This window comes from Sinohyriopsis cumingii, chromosome 19 (assembly GCF_028554795.1).
Source record: "Sinohyriopsis cumingii isolate HCF-2022 chromosome 19, ASM2855479v2, whole genome shotgun sequence".
NCBI lineage: Eukaryota > Metazoa > Mollusca > Bivalvia > Unionida > Unionidae > Sinohyriopsis > Sinohyriopsis cumingii.
In genome coordinates this window covers 48,987,259-49,006,805 of record NC_142979.1, presented here as the reverse complement: position 1 = coordinate 49,006,805, position 19,547 = coordinate 48,987,259, and the positions used below count along the sequence as shown (strand labels likewise).

The following is a 19,547-nucleotide window of genomic DNA, read 5'->3' as shown; positions in this document are numbered from 1 at the left end:
AATTGATTTTTTTCAATGCAAAAACCACTTCCCCAATTTGTTGATCAAAACCACTGTGGCATTTGATTAGGTTCTCACAGAATTGCTTGAGGTATCGTTGTGACAGTCCGTTGAGTCATCATGTTTTAACAGAAGAGAAAATGCCATGATTATACTGTTTATATTGAAACAGAATTAAAAGATTAAAACATGAAGTTTACCTGACAAGACATTTATTTGGTGCTTATTTCTTTAAATGTTGCCACCTGTTAGCATTTACCAGTAGTTTTCACTGATCACTATTTTGCCATATATAATTATTTACAGTGTATTGAGAAATAAAATCTAACAAAATATGTGACTTCTTATTAAAACAAATTTCACTGTTCGGGCACTAACTGCCATTTTTGATGATAAAATGAGCAATATATCAAGGTTTCTGTACAAATTCTGATTGCGATTAATTCACATTTAACACATGGGGGCCAACTTTTTCTATATTCTTTTTAAAAAATGGGGATCATGCCAGACAACGCATTATAAACAGGTTTGCACGTTATCTGACGTTCATTTTGGCCAACACAGTGGACATCTTGAAAATATCAATAATCCTCCTGAATGGATGGTGGTACCAACATGGAGTGTTTACTAGAAAAATTGATACGATGACTAGTTGGTCCTAAATATGGTGCCATTCAGAAATTCATTATGCCTGCCACACAGGCCATCTTGAAAATCTTAAAACTACTACTACGGAATGAATGGTCATATCCTAGTGTGGTTTCCACTGATTGATGTTTTATGATGTCCATATGATTCTAATAAAAATTGTACCATTAAGACTTTCAGTATGCCTGCTACAGTGGCCATCTTGACAATCATGTTATGACAACTCCTCCAATTGTTAAAGCTACATTAAAAATCCAAATCACACACACACACACATGACAACTCCTGAATAAAGTCTTATCAGCATGGTGTTTTGACGTAAAGAATAACAATGTCTGGTTGGTTGTAAGTAAGAATGGTGCTGAACTGACTTCTAATAATTGACATCTTGAAATCTTGTTATCTCCTAGACGGCTGATCATAATGAAATTGTGCTTTCACCAAAAGACTTCTTATGATATCAACATCCAGTTTCCACCAGAAGACTTCTTATGATTTCTTGTTGGTTGGTCCTAAATGACGATGGCTGAAGACAATATAATAATTTCATTACTCCATAGCTGAGAAGAAACAGACTTAATGTGAATTCCTGATGAATCTTTTTTAGCAGTAGTGGCAGTCTGTTTTGAGGGACTCTTGTTTCATGGACTAGGATACAACATTTGCTGTATGTAAAGTCTTTATGTCTGTAACATGCATGTTGGTAAATTTTATAAAGTACTGTGAATTCACAATGGTTCATGGAGTGCTGTCTGTACTGCCTTTTAAGCTGAGCCAGCAAACTGTGGATGAATACTACCTCCATAACTTACACCTATTTAGCATTCGTAAAACTGAAGAAATCAAGATTAATGCAACAGCCGATATTATTCTTTACATACTGACAATAATTTGACACCACAGTTTCATCAACTGCTTTGTGTATTTCTGTCGAGTGAGAAAGTCTGAAGGGAAGGAAGGAATGTACAGTTAGAGATAAAAATTTGAAAGGAAGGTAGGAATGTGCAGTTAGAGTCAAATGTTGGAAAGGAAGGGGAAAATGTACAGTTAAAGATAAAATATTGGAAGTTAATGTATTTTAATTCTTTTTTTTTATCAGCCCAAGAGACTTTCAGCTTACATTAGGCAAAGAAAGAAAAACAACAGGTCACATTTGGCAAACTGTGATGGACACCATGGACACCTGTCAAGACTAAACTGTCAGTAAATTGCAAGGTAGAGCAGTGACACCTGTCATGACTGAAATGTCAGTAAATTGCAATGTACAACAGTGACACCTGTCATGACTGAAACATCAGTAAATTGTAATGTAAAGAGTCGTACCTCAGTCTAATGATTGAAACGTCAGTAAATTGCATTGTACAACAGTGACACCAGTCAAGATTGAAACCTCATTAAACTAACATTATCTTCTAGTCCCAAATAAACCATTCTTTAATTTTAGTACAATTACAAGTACTGGTAACTGTTAAAAATGATACAAGTTTTCCTCACAACACAGTTTCTTCCCTATGAATGTCATTATAAACTAGCTGTTTGCTTAAGTACCTATGCTATTAACTCATAGTTTATCCAGGTACAAAGTTTTGACATAATGTACATATTTAAAAAGTTTCAGTTGAATGCAGCTACCAACATAAAAAGTATCTGACTGTTAAATACATAATAATAATATTGCTGTCAGTGATAACCTATAGCTTGCTATCCAAAAAAGGCCCCACAAAAATTCTACCTTGAAAACAAAAGGAATGAATCTCATAAAATAAACATTATAGCAAGTGATCTACCAGTGACATGAAAGTAGCTGAAGGCAATTAGCTCATAGGGATAAGTTTTGACAACTAGCTGCCATGTCGTCTTTTTCAAATCCATGATTATTATTGTGTTATAACAAAATCAATGATAATTGTTACGACTTAACAAAATAAACATTAATTAAAGAAATGTACAATACAAACTTCAATAGAAAAAATAAGAATCACTACATGGTATACAAATAATAAAGGCAAATATAAACATGCAATTATGTATAAAGCTGGTTACATCACAGTCTAGGGTGGACACTGACTTTCCAGTTAGAAATACAAAACCGAAACACCAATCTTTAATGATGTCCTTAAAGATTTTCAGTCTTAAGAGGTTTCACTACTTATCTTAAACAATTTCCTGAACAATATTGTATTATGTAAGATAACTTCTTTATTAATAAGGTAAAATATAAAGCAACAAAAAACTTGAACAACCTAGTTGGATGCAAAAGGAAAGAGTTCAATGACAAGGAGAGGAATATTAACATTTATGCTTTTTATCTATTTTTAATGCAACACTAGGGTGTAAGGAGTCACATGACTATATTTATTTAAAAAGGAAATATACTTTCCCATAAGCATTATAAATAGAAAGGGAAACATAATTTCCAATAAGCATTATAAATAATGTGACTATTACAGTGGCCCCTCAATTGAAGGCAACTCAGTATAACAGGGTCCCTGACAATACACAGGCATGGTCATGCATCCCATTATACACTTCTCCCTTAATATAAGGGACCTCAGTATAAAAAAAGTCCAAGATACTACACATGTATGGTTATGGATAGTTTTATACAGCAATCCCTCAATATAAAATGCCTCAGTGTAGCACATGATATGATATTACACCAGTATGATCATGGATCCTATTATACAATGGTCTCTCAATATAATGTACCTCGGCAAAACATGGTACATGATATTACATAGCTATGGTCAAAGATTCCATGATATTACACAGGTATGGTCATGGAGTCCATTATACAGTTGTCACTCAATATAAGGTGCCTCAGTGAAACTGGGTCCATGATATTACACTGGTATGATCAAGGATCCCATTATACAACAGTCCCTAAACATAAGATACTTCTGTATAAAATGGTCCATATTACACAGGTATGGTCATGGATTCCATTATACAATTGTCCCTAAACATAAGATACTTCTGTATAAAATAGTCTATATTTCACAGGTATGGTCATGGATTCCATTATACAATTGTCCCTCAGTATCTGGCACCTTAGTATAAATATTACACTGGTATGATAAAGGATATCATTATACAATGGTCCCTCAACATAAGGTACCTCTGTATAAAATGGTCCATATTACACAGATATAGTCATGGATTCCATTATAATATTGTCCCTCAGTATCTGAGACCTTAGTATAACAGTCTAAGATGTTATGCAGGTATAGTCATGGATACCATTACACTTCATGAATTTTATCTTTAAAATTGCTACTTAACTTCTTTTATTTAAAAATGGTTTTTGGAATATTATAACTCATGTTAATGTGACTTGCAAAAAATATACCTTATCGTAATTTGGTTAGTATAAAAGCAGAATTATTACAGCTCCTTTCTTGTGATATAACCCATTATGAGGTGGTTTTAGCTATAGCATGGCAGACACAAGTTATGGCTCTGCTGACCATTCAATGAATGACCACTGTGAACCAGTTATTTTTAAAAATCTAACTTCTGAGATTATTATGACTTATACAAAATGAGATTTCACACACACACACACACACACATATATATATATCCATGCTGGCCAATTCTGTACATTGGGTATTTATGTGAAACAATATATCATTTATGTAAACATTGGATTACATGTTATTTGCTTCAAAAATCCATTTTGTATCAAGAAAGAAAGATCACACTTTAATCAAGGAAAGTGGTTTTCATAAAAAGTACACAAATATCCCACATTTCGACTCTAAATGCATATGAAAATGTGATTTATTAATGTTAACATGAAGACCCACTCTATGACCTTCTTGAACTAGTAACCCAGAAAATCCAATTTACTATGTATCTTTTAGAATCATACAAATAAATACATTATATAAAAGATGGAAATGTATACCTTAAAACTACTGCATTTTACTCCAAGTTTCCATTTTGCAAGAAGTTGTCCCACACATACAAAATTGTCTGCTACCCATCGTGTCAACTTGCTGCTAGAACATAAATTCTCAAGAAATTCCTCAGGTGTACAGTCTGTTTCTAAATTCTGTACTAATTTTCCTCCATCAACAAGACGTAAACACAGTGCATCCTATTCATTGTTGTTTGTCTTCCACATAATAGCTTATTTTTTATAAAATGTTGAACTTTACTAACTTTTGTACAAGATCAGTTTAGTTTGCTTAATATCTGTTGCCATTTATTGGCATTTTTAGGTTGAATTCTGTGAAACTAGCAACAAACCTGACCTAATTACTTGACTGAACTGCTGACAGAAACAGTCCAAAGTAATGCATTTCATTTCTATAGCCCACTGGATAAACATTACATCTTTTCAAAGCTGTGCACAGAATAGGCTGATATATCGCGAGTCAGGAAAACATGGGGGTGGTATCCCCTGAGTCCAAATTTAGTATTATTTTGAACAAAATATTCTGGTGACAATTTCCTTTTTTCAAATGGTAAGCATTGCTGTATTTTATTTTCATCAATCGGTCAAATTCAGTATGTGTTTTGCTTCAATATTGGAGATGGAAACCTTAGGTGTGCAAAAATGCCAGACAGCATTGTGTGTGTGTGTGTGTGTATATATATATATATATATATATATATATATATATATATATATATATATATATATATATATATATATATCATCAAACATGGCAAAGCAAGATGCAGCAAGACAGAAACTGACCAACTGCTTTCAAGATTTATGGATCCTTTCTCATGACAGATGACACAAACTATTTTGTTTACATTTTTGCATTTAAAACTGTTATTTCTTGTGTCACCTATCTTGAAAAAGGGTTCAGTAGATCTTGAAAGTTCTTGCTAGTTACAGTGACTTGCTTCACAGTGCTTGTTTTGATCATGTTTTCTTTCCTCTCTGTATAATAAAGCTACATTTCCCTATAAATTACCTATTTTTATCCAGGTTTCAATACAAACTTGGATCATCTTCAAACTTAACTCTGAGGTCACTGGTGAGGTCCACTGATTACTATTACATCAGACCTAACGAAAACACGTATTGCACACTTAGATAGGCAACCAGCCAGATAATAGCTAGACAGCTATGATATACAGTCAGGTGATTGTACCAGTGGTAGGACAAAAATATTCTTATGGTTGTCTAGTTACTGCACACACCATTTTATAATTGAAAGTGACAGCTTTTGAAAATCAACAAATACACGTATAACAGAAAATTTGAAAAAAGAAATACATTGTTTTTATGCGTTCTCTCTACACATTATACAAGCCAGAACTGTTCCACAAGTGTAAAGACTGGTGCAATGATGTGTTCTGTGCAATAATAATAATGCTGTGTAATAATAATTGTTAAACAACAGGCTGTAAATTACCTTGTAATTCAGCAAGTTTATAGCCAAAGGTGGGATATTTGTTGAGGCGTTACAAGTAATAAAGGGATCAAAGGTTGTCCATGATAGCCCATGAGTTGCTGAATAAAAATCATCTGACCTTTGTTGGATGTATGAAAAAAATAGACACTGACTAAACACTGTCTTATCTTTTTAGGTCAATTCATACCAAATTGCCAAAATGTGCATTTTCTCCCAAAGTTAAATAAGAAACCATGTTAAAAAATAATAAGTTCAACCATGCTTAGAAATCAGAGCTTAAAAAGTCAGTGCTGGCAAGTAACGAGGCAAGTAGCAAAGGTCCTGTGTTTGAATTGTGTGTGGCTTGCAAAGTAGATTTTAAGATAGAAAATGAATGCAGGGTGGATATCGTCAGACAAATGCAGACACCTTTACATAGGGGAAATCCAGAAAGAAAACGAATGAAAACCCGTTCAATGTGAAACTTAATAGTCATGCTGAATGTCATCAGTGACCACATCACAGTAAACCTAGAAACTAATACTGCTTGTAGATTATATTTTTTTAAAAAGATCTTTGCTGTAATCTATGAGATATACAACTCTTCCTTTTCATTTAATTGACAATACCCTGACTCGTAATAAATATTATCAATCAAAATCTGATCCATGTTCAAAAGTTTCTATTTTTATCATAATAAGAAAATATATATATATTGTGGCCAAAAATGCACTTGTTTTGTTTTCAATCCCATTAATACCCTGATTTATTTACTCTTTGTCACAATGACAAAAGAGTCAAAGGTTGCATTTGGTATCACAACAATGTAATATTTCAAAGTAAAAAAAGTATAAATGAAACACGAACAAAAAAAATCATCTTCCGAATTTAAAATTTCATTATTACAATGCAACAGAAAAGAAAAAATGGAAATTAGCTTGCTAATAATTTAGTCATACTAATCCTGTTGACAACAAATGAAATTATTAAATGACAAGGATATTAAATGAAATTATTAAATGACAAGGATATTAAATGAAATTATTAAATGACAAAGATATTAAATGAAATTATTAAATGACAAGGATATTAAATGAAATTATTAAATGACAAGGATATTAAAAGAAACTTGAGTGATTGTGCTTGATAAGATCTCGTCCTTATCATGAATCAGAAAAAATTATTTCTTTTCAGAGATAGGTAATAATGGTAGAGTCAGTAGTATCAAAACTTACCCTCAATACCATACAAAAGGTGACAATTTTATACCATCTATAATTGCTTAGTTACATATTGAGCCCAACTGCAAACTGCACAGACCCAGATCTGCTTTCACAAAATGTGACTGCTGATCGGTGTTGGTTTTTGCAGCTGGATTCAATGTAAAAGTTAGTATATAAAGTAGGAAAATAAAAAAAAACTATAATAAGCCATTAAAATGCTCATTTGTGTACAAAAATATTCTCATACACAATCAAATTGGCGTGCTTCGAAAACATTCATGTTTTCAAGTACCTTGAATAATATTTCTGAGTCGTTGGCATCTGAAATATGTCTTAAAATCAACTGACATTACTACAACTTATTGTAATAATTTCTGTAAACTGATTGTCTCAATTTGAAAAATTTGATAAACTAACAGCTAAAAAAAAATAAAAAATAAGGGCATAAGCAAAATTGTTAAAAATATTTTCTGGCATATCTTGGCTAAAACTTAACTACATACTTTCTACTGTGGTCTAATTTGTGGGGCCAAGTCCCTCTAGGTTTAACAATTTTTAAACTCTCACTGACTGTATGGTAACAAATGGAAAAAAAATGTACTGAGAATAATAGCTTGTGTTTGATGCTTTATAGCATGCTTGACATTTATCTTTAAATCCAGCCTAATGGAGCAAAATACATTTTTTCAATATAACAAATATGTCTCTTCTTTTAATATAATACAAGATAATAATATATAAGGCGAATAGGTAAGGGGAAATGGGATTTACAAATTCCCACCCACGAGCTGGCAGAATCTCCATTCTCTTGACAAAGACAAGCAACTTAGAGTTTCACATAAGATATGGGCCAAATTTAACACATGATTTACATGCATGATGCAGATTAGTGAAATAATTTCATTCCCACAAGGCCGCTCCAGTTGCCTAGTGGTTAGAGTGTCTGCCTCGGATGCGGGCGGTTATGGGTTTAAACCATGGGTGCCCGCAGCATAGGTCAAGGGGGGTCATGTGACCCACCTGGAAATCAATCTGCAAATATAAACATAAATTCCAACAAGTTTAATTAGGCAAATGAAGCTGAAAATATGTCACAAGATTCTGTTCAAAATGCTTAGTAAATATTAGCTTTAGTTTCAGACCGCTTATGCACAGAACTATGCAGCTACCTCTCCTGGCCATGACTGACTGACCCCCCCCCCCTTTTGCAAAAAATCATGTTGGTGCCCATGGTTTGAACCCTAGCAGTCATACCAAAGACTTATAAAAATGGTACTAACAGCTGCCTCACTAGGTGCTCAGCATTAAGAGGTTAGTGTTAGGACTGGTCAGCCTGGTGTCAAAATAATATGACTGGGTGGGACATCATGCTAAAAGTCTGTGGCATGATGCCCCAGTGCTAGACATCACTATCAAATGTCACACTGCAAACATTGAAGTGATATGACTGAAAAATTGTTAAAGCTATACTAAAAATCAAAATCACACACACACTCATTCCCACATATCCTGAGAAAGAAAAGCAAGCCACAGTGTTATAAAGCTGTCCTGAACAACCTTGGAAAGTAACCTGTCATACTGCTGGTATAGATACCCCCTCCCCTATAAAACTGAGCCCTTTTAAGGTAACAGCCTATAAAAATAAATACTTGAGAATATCATTTTTGACCTCCATCCCACTGCTTGGATAATATCAGCTGGGGAACAGCCATTCTCATATGCTATCATTTTATTTGTGAAGTATGTCAGGAAAAATAGCTGGATCTCTCCCTAGATCATGCCAATGGTTGCAGGGTCAGTATGAGGTTTACCTTTTGACAGGCTGTTTTCTTATTCTTGTGTCTGGCCATATCAGAAGGTATTGTAACATATAAACTGCAATTTGAGGATGACCTTGCAATGGTCTTTTGGCAGCCCTGATGATGATCGGTATTCATCTGTGAGCTAGAACTTGACAGATGCAACTCTAGCATTAAGGACCGAGATCGAGACTCCCCAATGATTATGTGAGCCATATGTTAGACTGACTCACACACAAGTCACTGATGGGGTCTCAATGAAGGGGTCTCGACTATGTTCAGATTGCTGAAACATATTCACTTAGACCAAGTCAAGTATGTAGCCAAATGCTATGACACTGTAACTGGGTGTTGCATGTCAAAAATGGGTTCCTAAACAAAAGGAAGATTTAAGCATTAGCAGGCCAGTGATGTAATTGTTAACAGCTTAGAAAGCCAAGTTAATGTTTTGTGGTAATGGCTGTTATAAAAAGAATGGCCTGTTGACACTTGGATCGTGAAATTAACCTTATGATACTGTGCAAAATGCCAGTAACTCGACCAGACTGTAGTACATGGTGTAGGTCAAGACTATATGTATAGTGTACGTCAAGACAATATCCAATTTGGAGATCTATGAATTTCCAAGACGGGTCCATATGGGCCACTGCACCATGCCGATCCTGGCCCAGTCTCTATGCAAACTCTCATAATGGAACTGTGGACAAGTACTACCAGGAAAATAGATCACCATGCATAGCCAGGTTTGGGGATGGAATTGGCATGGAATGATGTTTCGTCTGTCCATGATGGTATATCTACTACTGGTCTACATGGACCAGGGTCCTGTCTCAGTATTGGTCCAAAAGGTTTTATTATCTGGCCATGAATTCCTAACATCACCCTTGTTGCTACAATTAGAACAGTCCCAATACTTTCAAAAACCCCTATTCAGATATCACACATACAGCCCGTTTATGTCATCTAAATTTGGTAGTCTAATAGAAGGATACGAGTTAAGAAATTTTTTTAAAACTCAGTGATTCTAGCTTTTTTTAATTAAAGTTATAGATTGTCAAAATATTGGGACTTTGAGCTCAAGTTTCTTAATCAATACCTTTCCAAAAATATCACTCCTTTTCTAATTTTGGCAACGAAGGTCACTGATGCTATGTGAAGTTTGTAATGACTGGGATTACTAAATTTCCAGAAATGGCAAGCTTTCCACATACAAGGATTAGGATTCAGTCAAAAGGAAATAATCAACAAAATTATCAACAGAAGCATTGCTATTGGTGTCTGCATAGTTGATTGTGTGCTTCTTAGCATTCTCTCATTCATCATGGCAGTGATCGTCACTCATAAATCTCCAGACCAGCAAAAAACACATGTATGGCCTGAACTGCATCCCATACAATTTAAGCAAAAAACACATATGTGGCTTGAACTGCATACCATAAATTTAAGCAAATAACACCTGTATGGCCTGAACTGCATCCCATACAATTTAAGCAAAAAACACATATGTGGCTTGAACTGCATACCATAAATTTAAGCAAATAACACATGTATGGCCTGAACTGCATCCCATAAATTTAGGCAAATAACACATGTATGGCCTGAACTGCATCCCATACAATCTATAGAGGAAGACTGCTTTCAGCAGCTTTAGCTACTTGATCCTGAAGCACTTAATCCTGCTGTGTTGACACATGTATGAGATATCAAAACAGCGGCACATATGGGTTAAATTAGTCAAGCACAGTGTTATGTAAAGAGGACATTATAAAGAAAATTTGGAACAGAAATTATGTGAATGACATTAGATGATGTAATAACAGATCCAATACTTGGCAGAATTTATAGATGAGGTCAAATACTAAGGTGAATTTTAAGTACTTTAGACCACTGGGCAAGAATTAAGATGATGTTGATATTATAAGAACATCATGTGACCATGGAAGTGCTATTTATTCACCTAAAATGAAGACAGAAAAAAAAAACAAGAAAATTCCTATGTATACTTCCCAGAGGTGAGAAAACATCCAAAAATTGCTCAACTAATGAAAAGGCACAACACTGTATTTTCAAAGCCTAAATAAAGAGTGTAAGTTATAACTTGTAAACAGCTGGATTTTGTGCATATTTCTCTATCCAAGGGAGGTCACTATACTCTGACTTCCACCTTGGCAAGCAAATGACCTTTTTGCACTTCTGTTGCCAAAGCAACCCAAAAGATATCTTTTAGCTTGGAAGGGCAAAGGATGCACTCCTAACATATTACATATCAATTAACTTACCTGAAGAAGAACTTAATATATTCCGTATTTACTTTTCCAGTCCAATTTGAGTAATGTGGATCACTATCAAATTGGCTCCTTCAGCATGCCAAAGAAACAGGACAAAGATGTCTTTTAATTATATATTTTACTCTTAATTTTGAGCTTTAAACTTCAAAGTGACTAAAGTATAACCATCTAGTCATGTATATTTGTAAAATCTCAAGAAAATATCTCCAAATGTTCCAAAGTGTCAGACCAAACATGAAATGAAGTCACACAGAAATGGGTCACAATGATTTTTTTTTTACTGAACACAAATTGTTAGGATTTTACATGTTCTCCAGCAACACCACCTGACCAGGTGTATAGGGCATTATCTTAAAATTATTTTCCATCCTGATCTTTACATATGCTTCCTTACTTAGGCACAACAAATACACACATTCATGCAAGCAGCCACATACACTCACAAACATTGTACACAAAGAACCACTTGTTTACAAATCCCAAAGTGTTTTAAACTGCCTGTTTGTTTGTTTGATGTAAAGGAAAGAAAAACTAAGAACTCAAACCAAAAGATGACAAAAGAGTTCACTTTTTCGTAAACTTGTCACTATTGTTATTCACTTTGGTCCAGCTGTTTGTATGATAAAACACAATTTTTATAAAGGCTGAGATTTGGGATTTTTGATGCACATTGAGATCTGAACATAACATATTTTGCAAACAATATTTAGGAATTTTTTAAGATCATCAAAGTTGTTATTTCTTATAAAAACATCTTTTCATGTAATTATAAAATCTGGATTTTAAGTTTGGAACCATTCCACAAATTATTTCTGATAATGTTCAGTAAATGAACAGTCGTAGAATAAGTGCTCAATTTGCTCCATTCCTTCCTTGCAAAAGGTGCATTTATCATTATCTCTTAATCTTTTTCAAAAAACTGGCTTGTGGCAATATTTCTATTTAGGAAATTGAAAACTAATCAGCTTTGTCTTCTGCATAAAGTTTAGCCAAAACAAGAGTGGGTCTAGTTTCATTTACACTAACTGCACACCCTAGCTGCTAACCAAGTTTCATGTTTAGAATTGGGTTTTTGTATTTTAATATATATATATATATATTTATAAATAAATGTATTCTTTTCTCTTACAAGTTATATAAGTTATAAGTAGAAAAAAATGAAGTTATGTCAAGAATTACTTGGAAACTGTTTCCACTTTCAAGCAAACTTTTTTCTTTTTCCAAGTCTTTGAGGTAAGAGCAAAGTACTGTATAAAATTATTAGTTTATGAAATTGTCTGATGTATATATTTTCCAAATATTTGTTCAGAAACCAGGTTTTCCACAAACCATCTTTGCTAAGTAAAAGGTGCATAATGAAGGAAAGTTTTATATAACACACAAATGAATGCAAGTGAATCATATTTAATCCCCCTTCCTTAAATAAAGCAATAAAAGCATCTCTTTTTACGAACTCGCTTTTGCCATCCCACATTAACTTGAAAAATTATGTATTCAGTTCATTTTTGATATGGTTTGGAGAACTTGGTAGAGCAGAAAAAAGATGAAAACATTTTAGCAAAATCAAGGATTTTATCAAAGTAAATTTTCCAACAGCTTATATAAGGGATAAATTTCTTCTGCGCCATTAGCCGAGCAATTTCTTGACTTCCTTCAACTTAGTCAAATAATTAAGTTCCACCATATCCTCCTAATTCAAAGAGAAATCAACTCCCAGTAATCTAAAATTGGATGTTGATCAGTTAATATCAATTTCTGAACATAATTTTTCATTAGAAACTTTTTTATTTGCAATTCAAGTAACTTTTGATTTTGAAACATTGCTGTACAGACCTAATACTGAGACAAAATCACTTAAAAGCTGCATGGTTGAGGAGAAAGGAGAACCGTCTAATAATAAAAAAGCATCATTACCATACCACCCTAATTTGAACTCCATTTAATTACAGAAAATGCCTGTAATATTTGTATTTTTTTAGTTCTACTGCAAGAAGTTCAATTCCTATTATAAATAAGTTGGGTGCTAAAAGGGTCTCCCTGGCAACAACCTCTCTCCAAATTAAAGAATAAGGATAAATGTCCATGACACAACTTTTTAATTTATTGCAGAATGATCTGAACCACTGACAAATAGATTCACCAAAGTTAAAAGATTTCAGGGCATAAAAAGTTTCATTCTACGAGTCAAAAACTTTTCTGAAGTCAGTAGCAGAAGACCAGATTAATTTTTTTCCCCTCAAGATAAAGCATCAGGTCATACAAAATTCTGGTATTTTCACCAACGAATCTCCCTTTCACAAAACCCATTTGACTGTCACTAGTATGTTATGTATATTTAATTGGTATTATCTGTTGGCTTTTCTTAATCATTATATGTTACGTCAGAATCAAGTTCATGTTGTACCTGACCAGTAGCATCTTTTTAAAAACAACATAATATTTAGCTAATATTTCTCTAACAGTTTAAGTTAGTTATTTTGACCATTATTATTGGCAAACATGCTTATAATCTTGATTCTCATCCTATACACAACTAGAATGGAAATTTCCATTAAGAGACAGAGTATTTTCAGGAAATGGTCCTTGTGACCTAGGTCAAGTAGAGGGGTATATAATCTTGTTTATCTAAAAATGACTCATTCTTGCCATAACATCTTGAAGCAAAGCTAGTCTTAGTGTTGTATTCAGTTTTTCACTTGCGTGGATTTATTTATTCAATTATTCACTGGAATTACAAAGTTCTCCATAATAGTCTTGGGCAAAAACATTATTCTGAAATTATAGTGAATTCTGACAAGGACATTACTGGATTATATTACTGTGATACATCAAAATGACTGTTAGTACATCATCACAATCCAGGCCACTGGTACATTTACTCATTCGAGACTATAAAGGCACATCAGTACATTCAATATTGGAATACATCTGGAATACCAATGGAACTTTATATATTTAGATCTTTGATAGAACTTTAAGGACCATTTGGGGTTTAACTCACAATAATGTAAGTTCCTTTTAAATTTAAACTTTGTATTCTAGGGAAATAAATTATTTGTTGATTTTTGTTCTTTTCTGTTACTTAGTTTAAGACAATAGTCGTAACAAGTAATAAAGACGTGGACTTCCTTGACCCCAGTAGCAATTGCTGCCCAAGCAATCTCATAAAAATCTACATTAAGTAGTGAAATTGGTCAATTTTTAATGAATTTTCTGTCTTTATCTTCCTTTGGAATGCATGTAATAATTCCCTGAGACTGAAATTTTGAAAAATGTTGCATATAATATCCAGCATTTTGAGACCTAAAGAGCAAGCTGCCAGGATCTTTCCAAAATAATTTGCAGACTTCAATGGTAAATACACCGGAACCAGGGCTGGTCTCCTTTTTCATATTTTCAGTGCTAACCCCACCCCCATTATGCAAAAGTTAAGTTACCTACACAAGAGCTCCTTTTTAAAATCTGAAAGGTTTGTATCATGATTAGAAAAGTGGTTAAGAGTTTGTAAATAATTTTTTTTTGCATAATTTTTCATAAAAATCTTTCTGTTGATTTAATATATCTTTTTGACTTGTTACCCTTGTTCCATCTTCTATAATTAACTCTTAATTTTTTTGTTTTGGTATTTTTCTTTTTTTCAAGGTTATGGAAATATTTTGCGACTTTTTCACCTGACCTGCTTTTGATCTTAATATAACAAATTCAACCTCTTTTTTTCTTCTCATTTCTTCTAAATCTGTTTTTTTTATTCACTTATTCATATAAGTGTGGGGGCCCAGAGTGGCCGAGTGGTCTAAAGCGCTCTTCGTTACGGATCACTGCCATCTCACCTCTGTCTGCGGCGGTTCGAGTCTAAGATTCAGCCAATGTGGGCATGTGAGAAAGCTTGCCAGTAGCTTCTCGTGGGTCGGTGGTTCTTTCCGGGGTTTTCCCGGGTTCTTCCTCCACCATTAATACTGGCCGCCATGTATAGCCTATCGTGCTGAAAAATGGCGTTAAACCCCACAACAACAACAACAACAACATATAAGTGGGGTTATTATTTTGATTCACTGAAGCATTTAAGGTCTGTATTTGAGCTTCAATTTTCCTTCAATTCTGAACTCCTGTTCTGCCTTAGCTTGAGAATAACTAATTGATTCTGATCAAATAATCATATTAAGGAGTTTTAAAAAAACAATTGTTCATTAAAAGATAATTTCACCTGAAGTGGGTTTTTCTTATTGCCTTCATAACAGTATTTTTCTGCTGTGTTAGATTTACATCCTTTTACCAGCTAAATATATTCATGTTTGCTTTAACAGATCTGAATTAATTTCCAGTACCCAGGACCTCTGGGTACTGCAGATATCAATAGTTTTAGTGTTATCGCTGAATAATCTGTTTTATAGCAAGAAATAAAAGATGAAACGGGCCGCAATATTACATTTTCTTTTAATTCAATCCTGACCTTGGTGCCTGGAGCCACACTCTCTCATAATAAAGTGTCATCAAAGCATCCATGACGGTTCAGAAGTTGCTGACAAGTATCAAAATAGGTCACACAGTTTGTCCTTTGCTCTGACCATGATCTTTGAGCATGGGACACAGTAGATAGCATACTCTGAGCAAGCAATGAATTAAAAAAATTCCAAGCTTTGCAAAGTTATATGCTGGAGAAAACAAGCTGCGAATGTCATTATAATAGATGGACAAGTCAATGGAAAATCTCATAACATTTATGTCTGATTAAGAAAGATTTATAATAAATATACATTTCTAACATCTTTATTCCTAAGAATTGACATTGTTGAACTAAATACTGGGTCAAATACAACAGTTAACAAAAGGCCAAAGCTGGCTTTGGATCCCTCATCTGGCTGGCATCTGTTTATGGAAGCCAAATGCAAGAACAGATAGTCAAGAAATCTGGAAGAGATACGTGTTTCATGAAGAAAGTTCTTTATATACTGTTGATTGCACATGTTATGAAAATTGTTTTTAAAAATAATGTGTACTTTCATCCATATTTGATTGTACAAAAGTGTAATTTATCCAATACTAAAGAACGTGACTGCCAGGATGCTTTCAGTCAACACTGTTCAAATTCTGTTGAGTGCTTTGGAAAATAATTTGGTTAAAGATTCTTATTACTTTTAGTAATGGTGGCCAGTTCTGATGGCATAAACTTAAAAAGTCCTTTTTACCCAGCTGCTCTTGCAAATTTTGTCAAATTATGTTTGGCATTAATTTTTAAATAATTCAATAATGGTTTTCTATTTTTCGTAATGGCAGTCATATTTTTCACAGACAAGCATTATTTCCACATAAATGAAAGATTTATATCCCAGAATGCTTTCTGCTGCACTTGCTCTTAATTCTGTTAAGCTCTTTTTTTAGAAGAACTTATTTAAAGGTTTTTCTATTTCTTATAATGTTGGCCACATTTGATGGCAGTGTAGAATCAATTGCTTACAGTTTCTGGTTTTTTATATTATTAGTAGCCATAATCATATTTCATGATGGATTGGCATCATTTGTACAAATCTGAAATAGCCCCATCTCTGGATACATTGTATCTGATTTGGTCAAATTCTGCTAAGCAGTTTTTAAGAAACAGCAGTAATGGCTGCCATAATGAGGGTAGACTGGTATCAGCATTTTATTAGAAGTAGTTGTTGTTGTTGTTGTTGTCGTTGTAGGGTTTTCACTTTTCAGCACAAGATAGGCCATACATGGCGGCCAGTATTATTGGTGGAGGAAGAACCCCGAAAAAGCCCGGAAAGAACCACCGACCCACAAGAAGCTACTAGCAAGCTTTCTCACATAACCACATTAGCCGAATCCGAGACTCGAACCGACATGGACAGAGGTGAGATGGCAGTGATCTGTAATGAAGAGCGCTTTAGACCACTCGGCCACTCGGGGCCCCTATTAGAAGTAGTAATTTAAAGGTTATCTGTTTTTCCTAATAATGGAAATACTTGATGGTGCAGCAGAATCATTTGTATACATTTGGAAGACCTTCATGCCTGGATGTTCTCAGTCATATTTCATAAAATTCTTTGAGGCAGTGTTGGGCAATAAGTAAGTTAAAGGCTTTTCAAATTTTATTAATTGCAGCCATATTTGATGGTGAATCAACATAATTTGGAGAAAAAAAACTCAAAGCCAAATTTGGTCAAACTCTGTTAAGTAGTTTTGACCAGTCAATCAATCCATGATGCTCCATGCCAAGTAAGGCTGAAATCAGTCCAGTGAGTTTTTTAGAAGTCTGAATAGCAAATGTTGACAGACAGAAGCATAATGAACAATGAGTAAGGGCCATGCCATAATCTTCCTTAGCCTTATAACCCTGTGAGCTAAAAACACAATTTTTTAAAATGACTAAACAAAAAGTTAATTATGTATTGTTTTTACTCTTTCTTCTCCGCCAGCATTCACTAAGTTCTTGTATTTGAGCTCCAAATTCTTCATGCATCTCTAAAAATGTTCTTGGCTTTTTCTCATCAAAGCTCTGCGAGTTACTCAGATTTGATTCCCTGCCGACTCTCTGCATTGCAGGGTCCCCAGAATTAAATGGGTTGAATCTCTTTTGACCTACATTTTTACCCTCTGTGGAAGATGCATTTGAAGTGGTTCCATGAAAATGGGTGAAGTGATTACTGTCCTGCAATGCATCCTTCAAAAGTTTAACATCTGCATCATTATCTAGCTCAGTCAATTGTTGTTGCAGCTCAGACCTCACAAGTTTCATGTAGTCATAACTTGCACATGAGAGAATCTATAAAAAGAGATATAAATAAATGCATGATATAGGTTAAAACTGAAAATCAAACAACCAGTAACTGTAAAAAAAGTATTCTTTTTTTTAAATCCCTGTGACAGATGCAATGATCGCGCTGGGCTTTGCCAATGTTGATCTTTTTGGTGTTAACAACATGTTTAGCTGTTAAAAACTGTATATACAGTCTTGGGTTTGGAGTTGAGAAATTGAAAGTCATGAACACAGGAAGCCGCAAACTTAGATAAAATTGCACTTGAATCTATTGTTACATGAACAAATCCTTTGTTCATGTTGACCAACCACCCTAACACAGCATTGTTATATCATAATTTGCTTATGCTGATGTCTGGCCTTAGTACTCTGTGCTGTAATAAAACCCAAATAGCTGTGCTACCTGACTAGATACAAACGACCACCTCTGAAGGTGGGAACGGGAATGACAACAATTAACCTGACGATGGCACTTTTTTCCTTTTTGAAAATTGTACCAGAAAAAATAGTCTTGCTGAAAACTGATTACCTTTGAAGCATCAATCATTCTGTATATATACTAAGCAAATGAAGAAAAAAAAAATTCTGTTTCAATCAATGTTTTAGAATTTTTTGATGTTGCCGCAGCAATGACAAACAGGCACTTGTTTGGACCGTTTAAGAATTCCTTTAATGGCACCTTTTAATAACATAACAACCTTCATCAAAGGAAGCTGAAGACCTTTGATCAAAGAAAGTCGGTAACAAACTTAAATAAAAGCATTGTTTCATTTTTCAGTGATTGGAACATATTTATTGTGCCGTGAAAGTCTACTTTTTGCAACAAAAAAGTTCATGTGTACAATGACTTCACTACCAATGGTGGTTTAAAACCCAAATTAAAGTTCCAATATTTTAAAATAATAGATGTCTGCCCATCAAGTTAAATGAAGGTGGGACACCTTGCAAGAATGTTAAACTTTCTAATTTGTTTTTTAATTTAGCCTCATCCCCTTGGTAGCCTCGGCATCATAGTAGTTGTCTCTGGCTGACAAAAATCAAGGCCAATTTAAGTACATGTACATGTAGCATACAAGCAACTATACAGCCACATGCTAATAGGATAATACATATTAGAGTGAATTGTTTTGAGAAATGTTTTTGTTGACAATGAGATATAGATCAAATGAGAACTACCGTTATATATATATATATATATATATATATATATATATATATATATATATATATATATATATATATATATATATATATACATTTCAGTTGTGTTTTCTAATGGGACTTAACTGATACATAAATCGAATATGATCGAATACTCCAATTCATGGATTTTTCATATGCATGTATATTATTTAACACAATGTGGAGTGTACTACACAAATGTAAGTCGTCAATAAACAAGTGTATTTCAGACTAATTTTCTTCATATAATAAAAATTTCCTTTTTCTTTCTCAGTGTAAATCCTAGTCATTGA

General features: G+C 33.8%; 1 protein-coding gene across 4 annotated transcripts in view; it reads right to left on the bottom strand.

Annotated features, from left to right (window-relative positions):
* Window positions 1-1,707: 1,707 nt before the first annotated feature.
* The window catches only part of LOC149775667 (sesquipedalian-1-like), a 48,536-nt gene continuing 30,696 nt past the window's right edge, over window positions 1,708-19,547 (bottom strand). For all 4 annotated transcript variants that reach the window (XM_089942994.1, XM_089942995.1, XM_089942996.1 and 1 more), the window contains exon 3: window positions 1,708-18,078. In XM_089942994.1, the coding sequence (XP_089799120.1) occupies window positions 17,698-18,078 (381 nt within the window). In that variant the 3' untranslated portion in view covers window positions 1,708-17,697. The remainder of the gene's footprint in view (window positions 18,079-19,547) is intronic.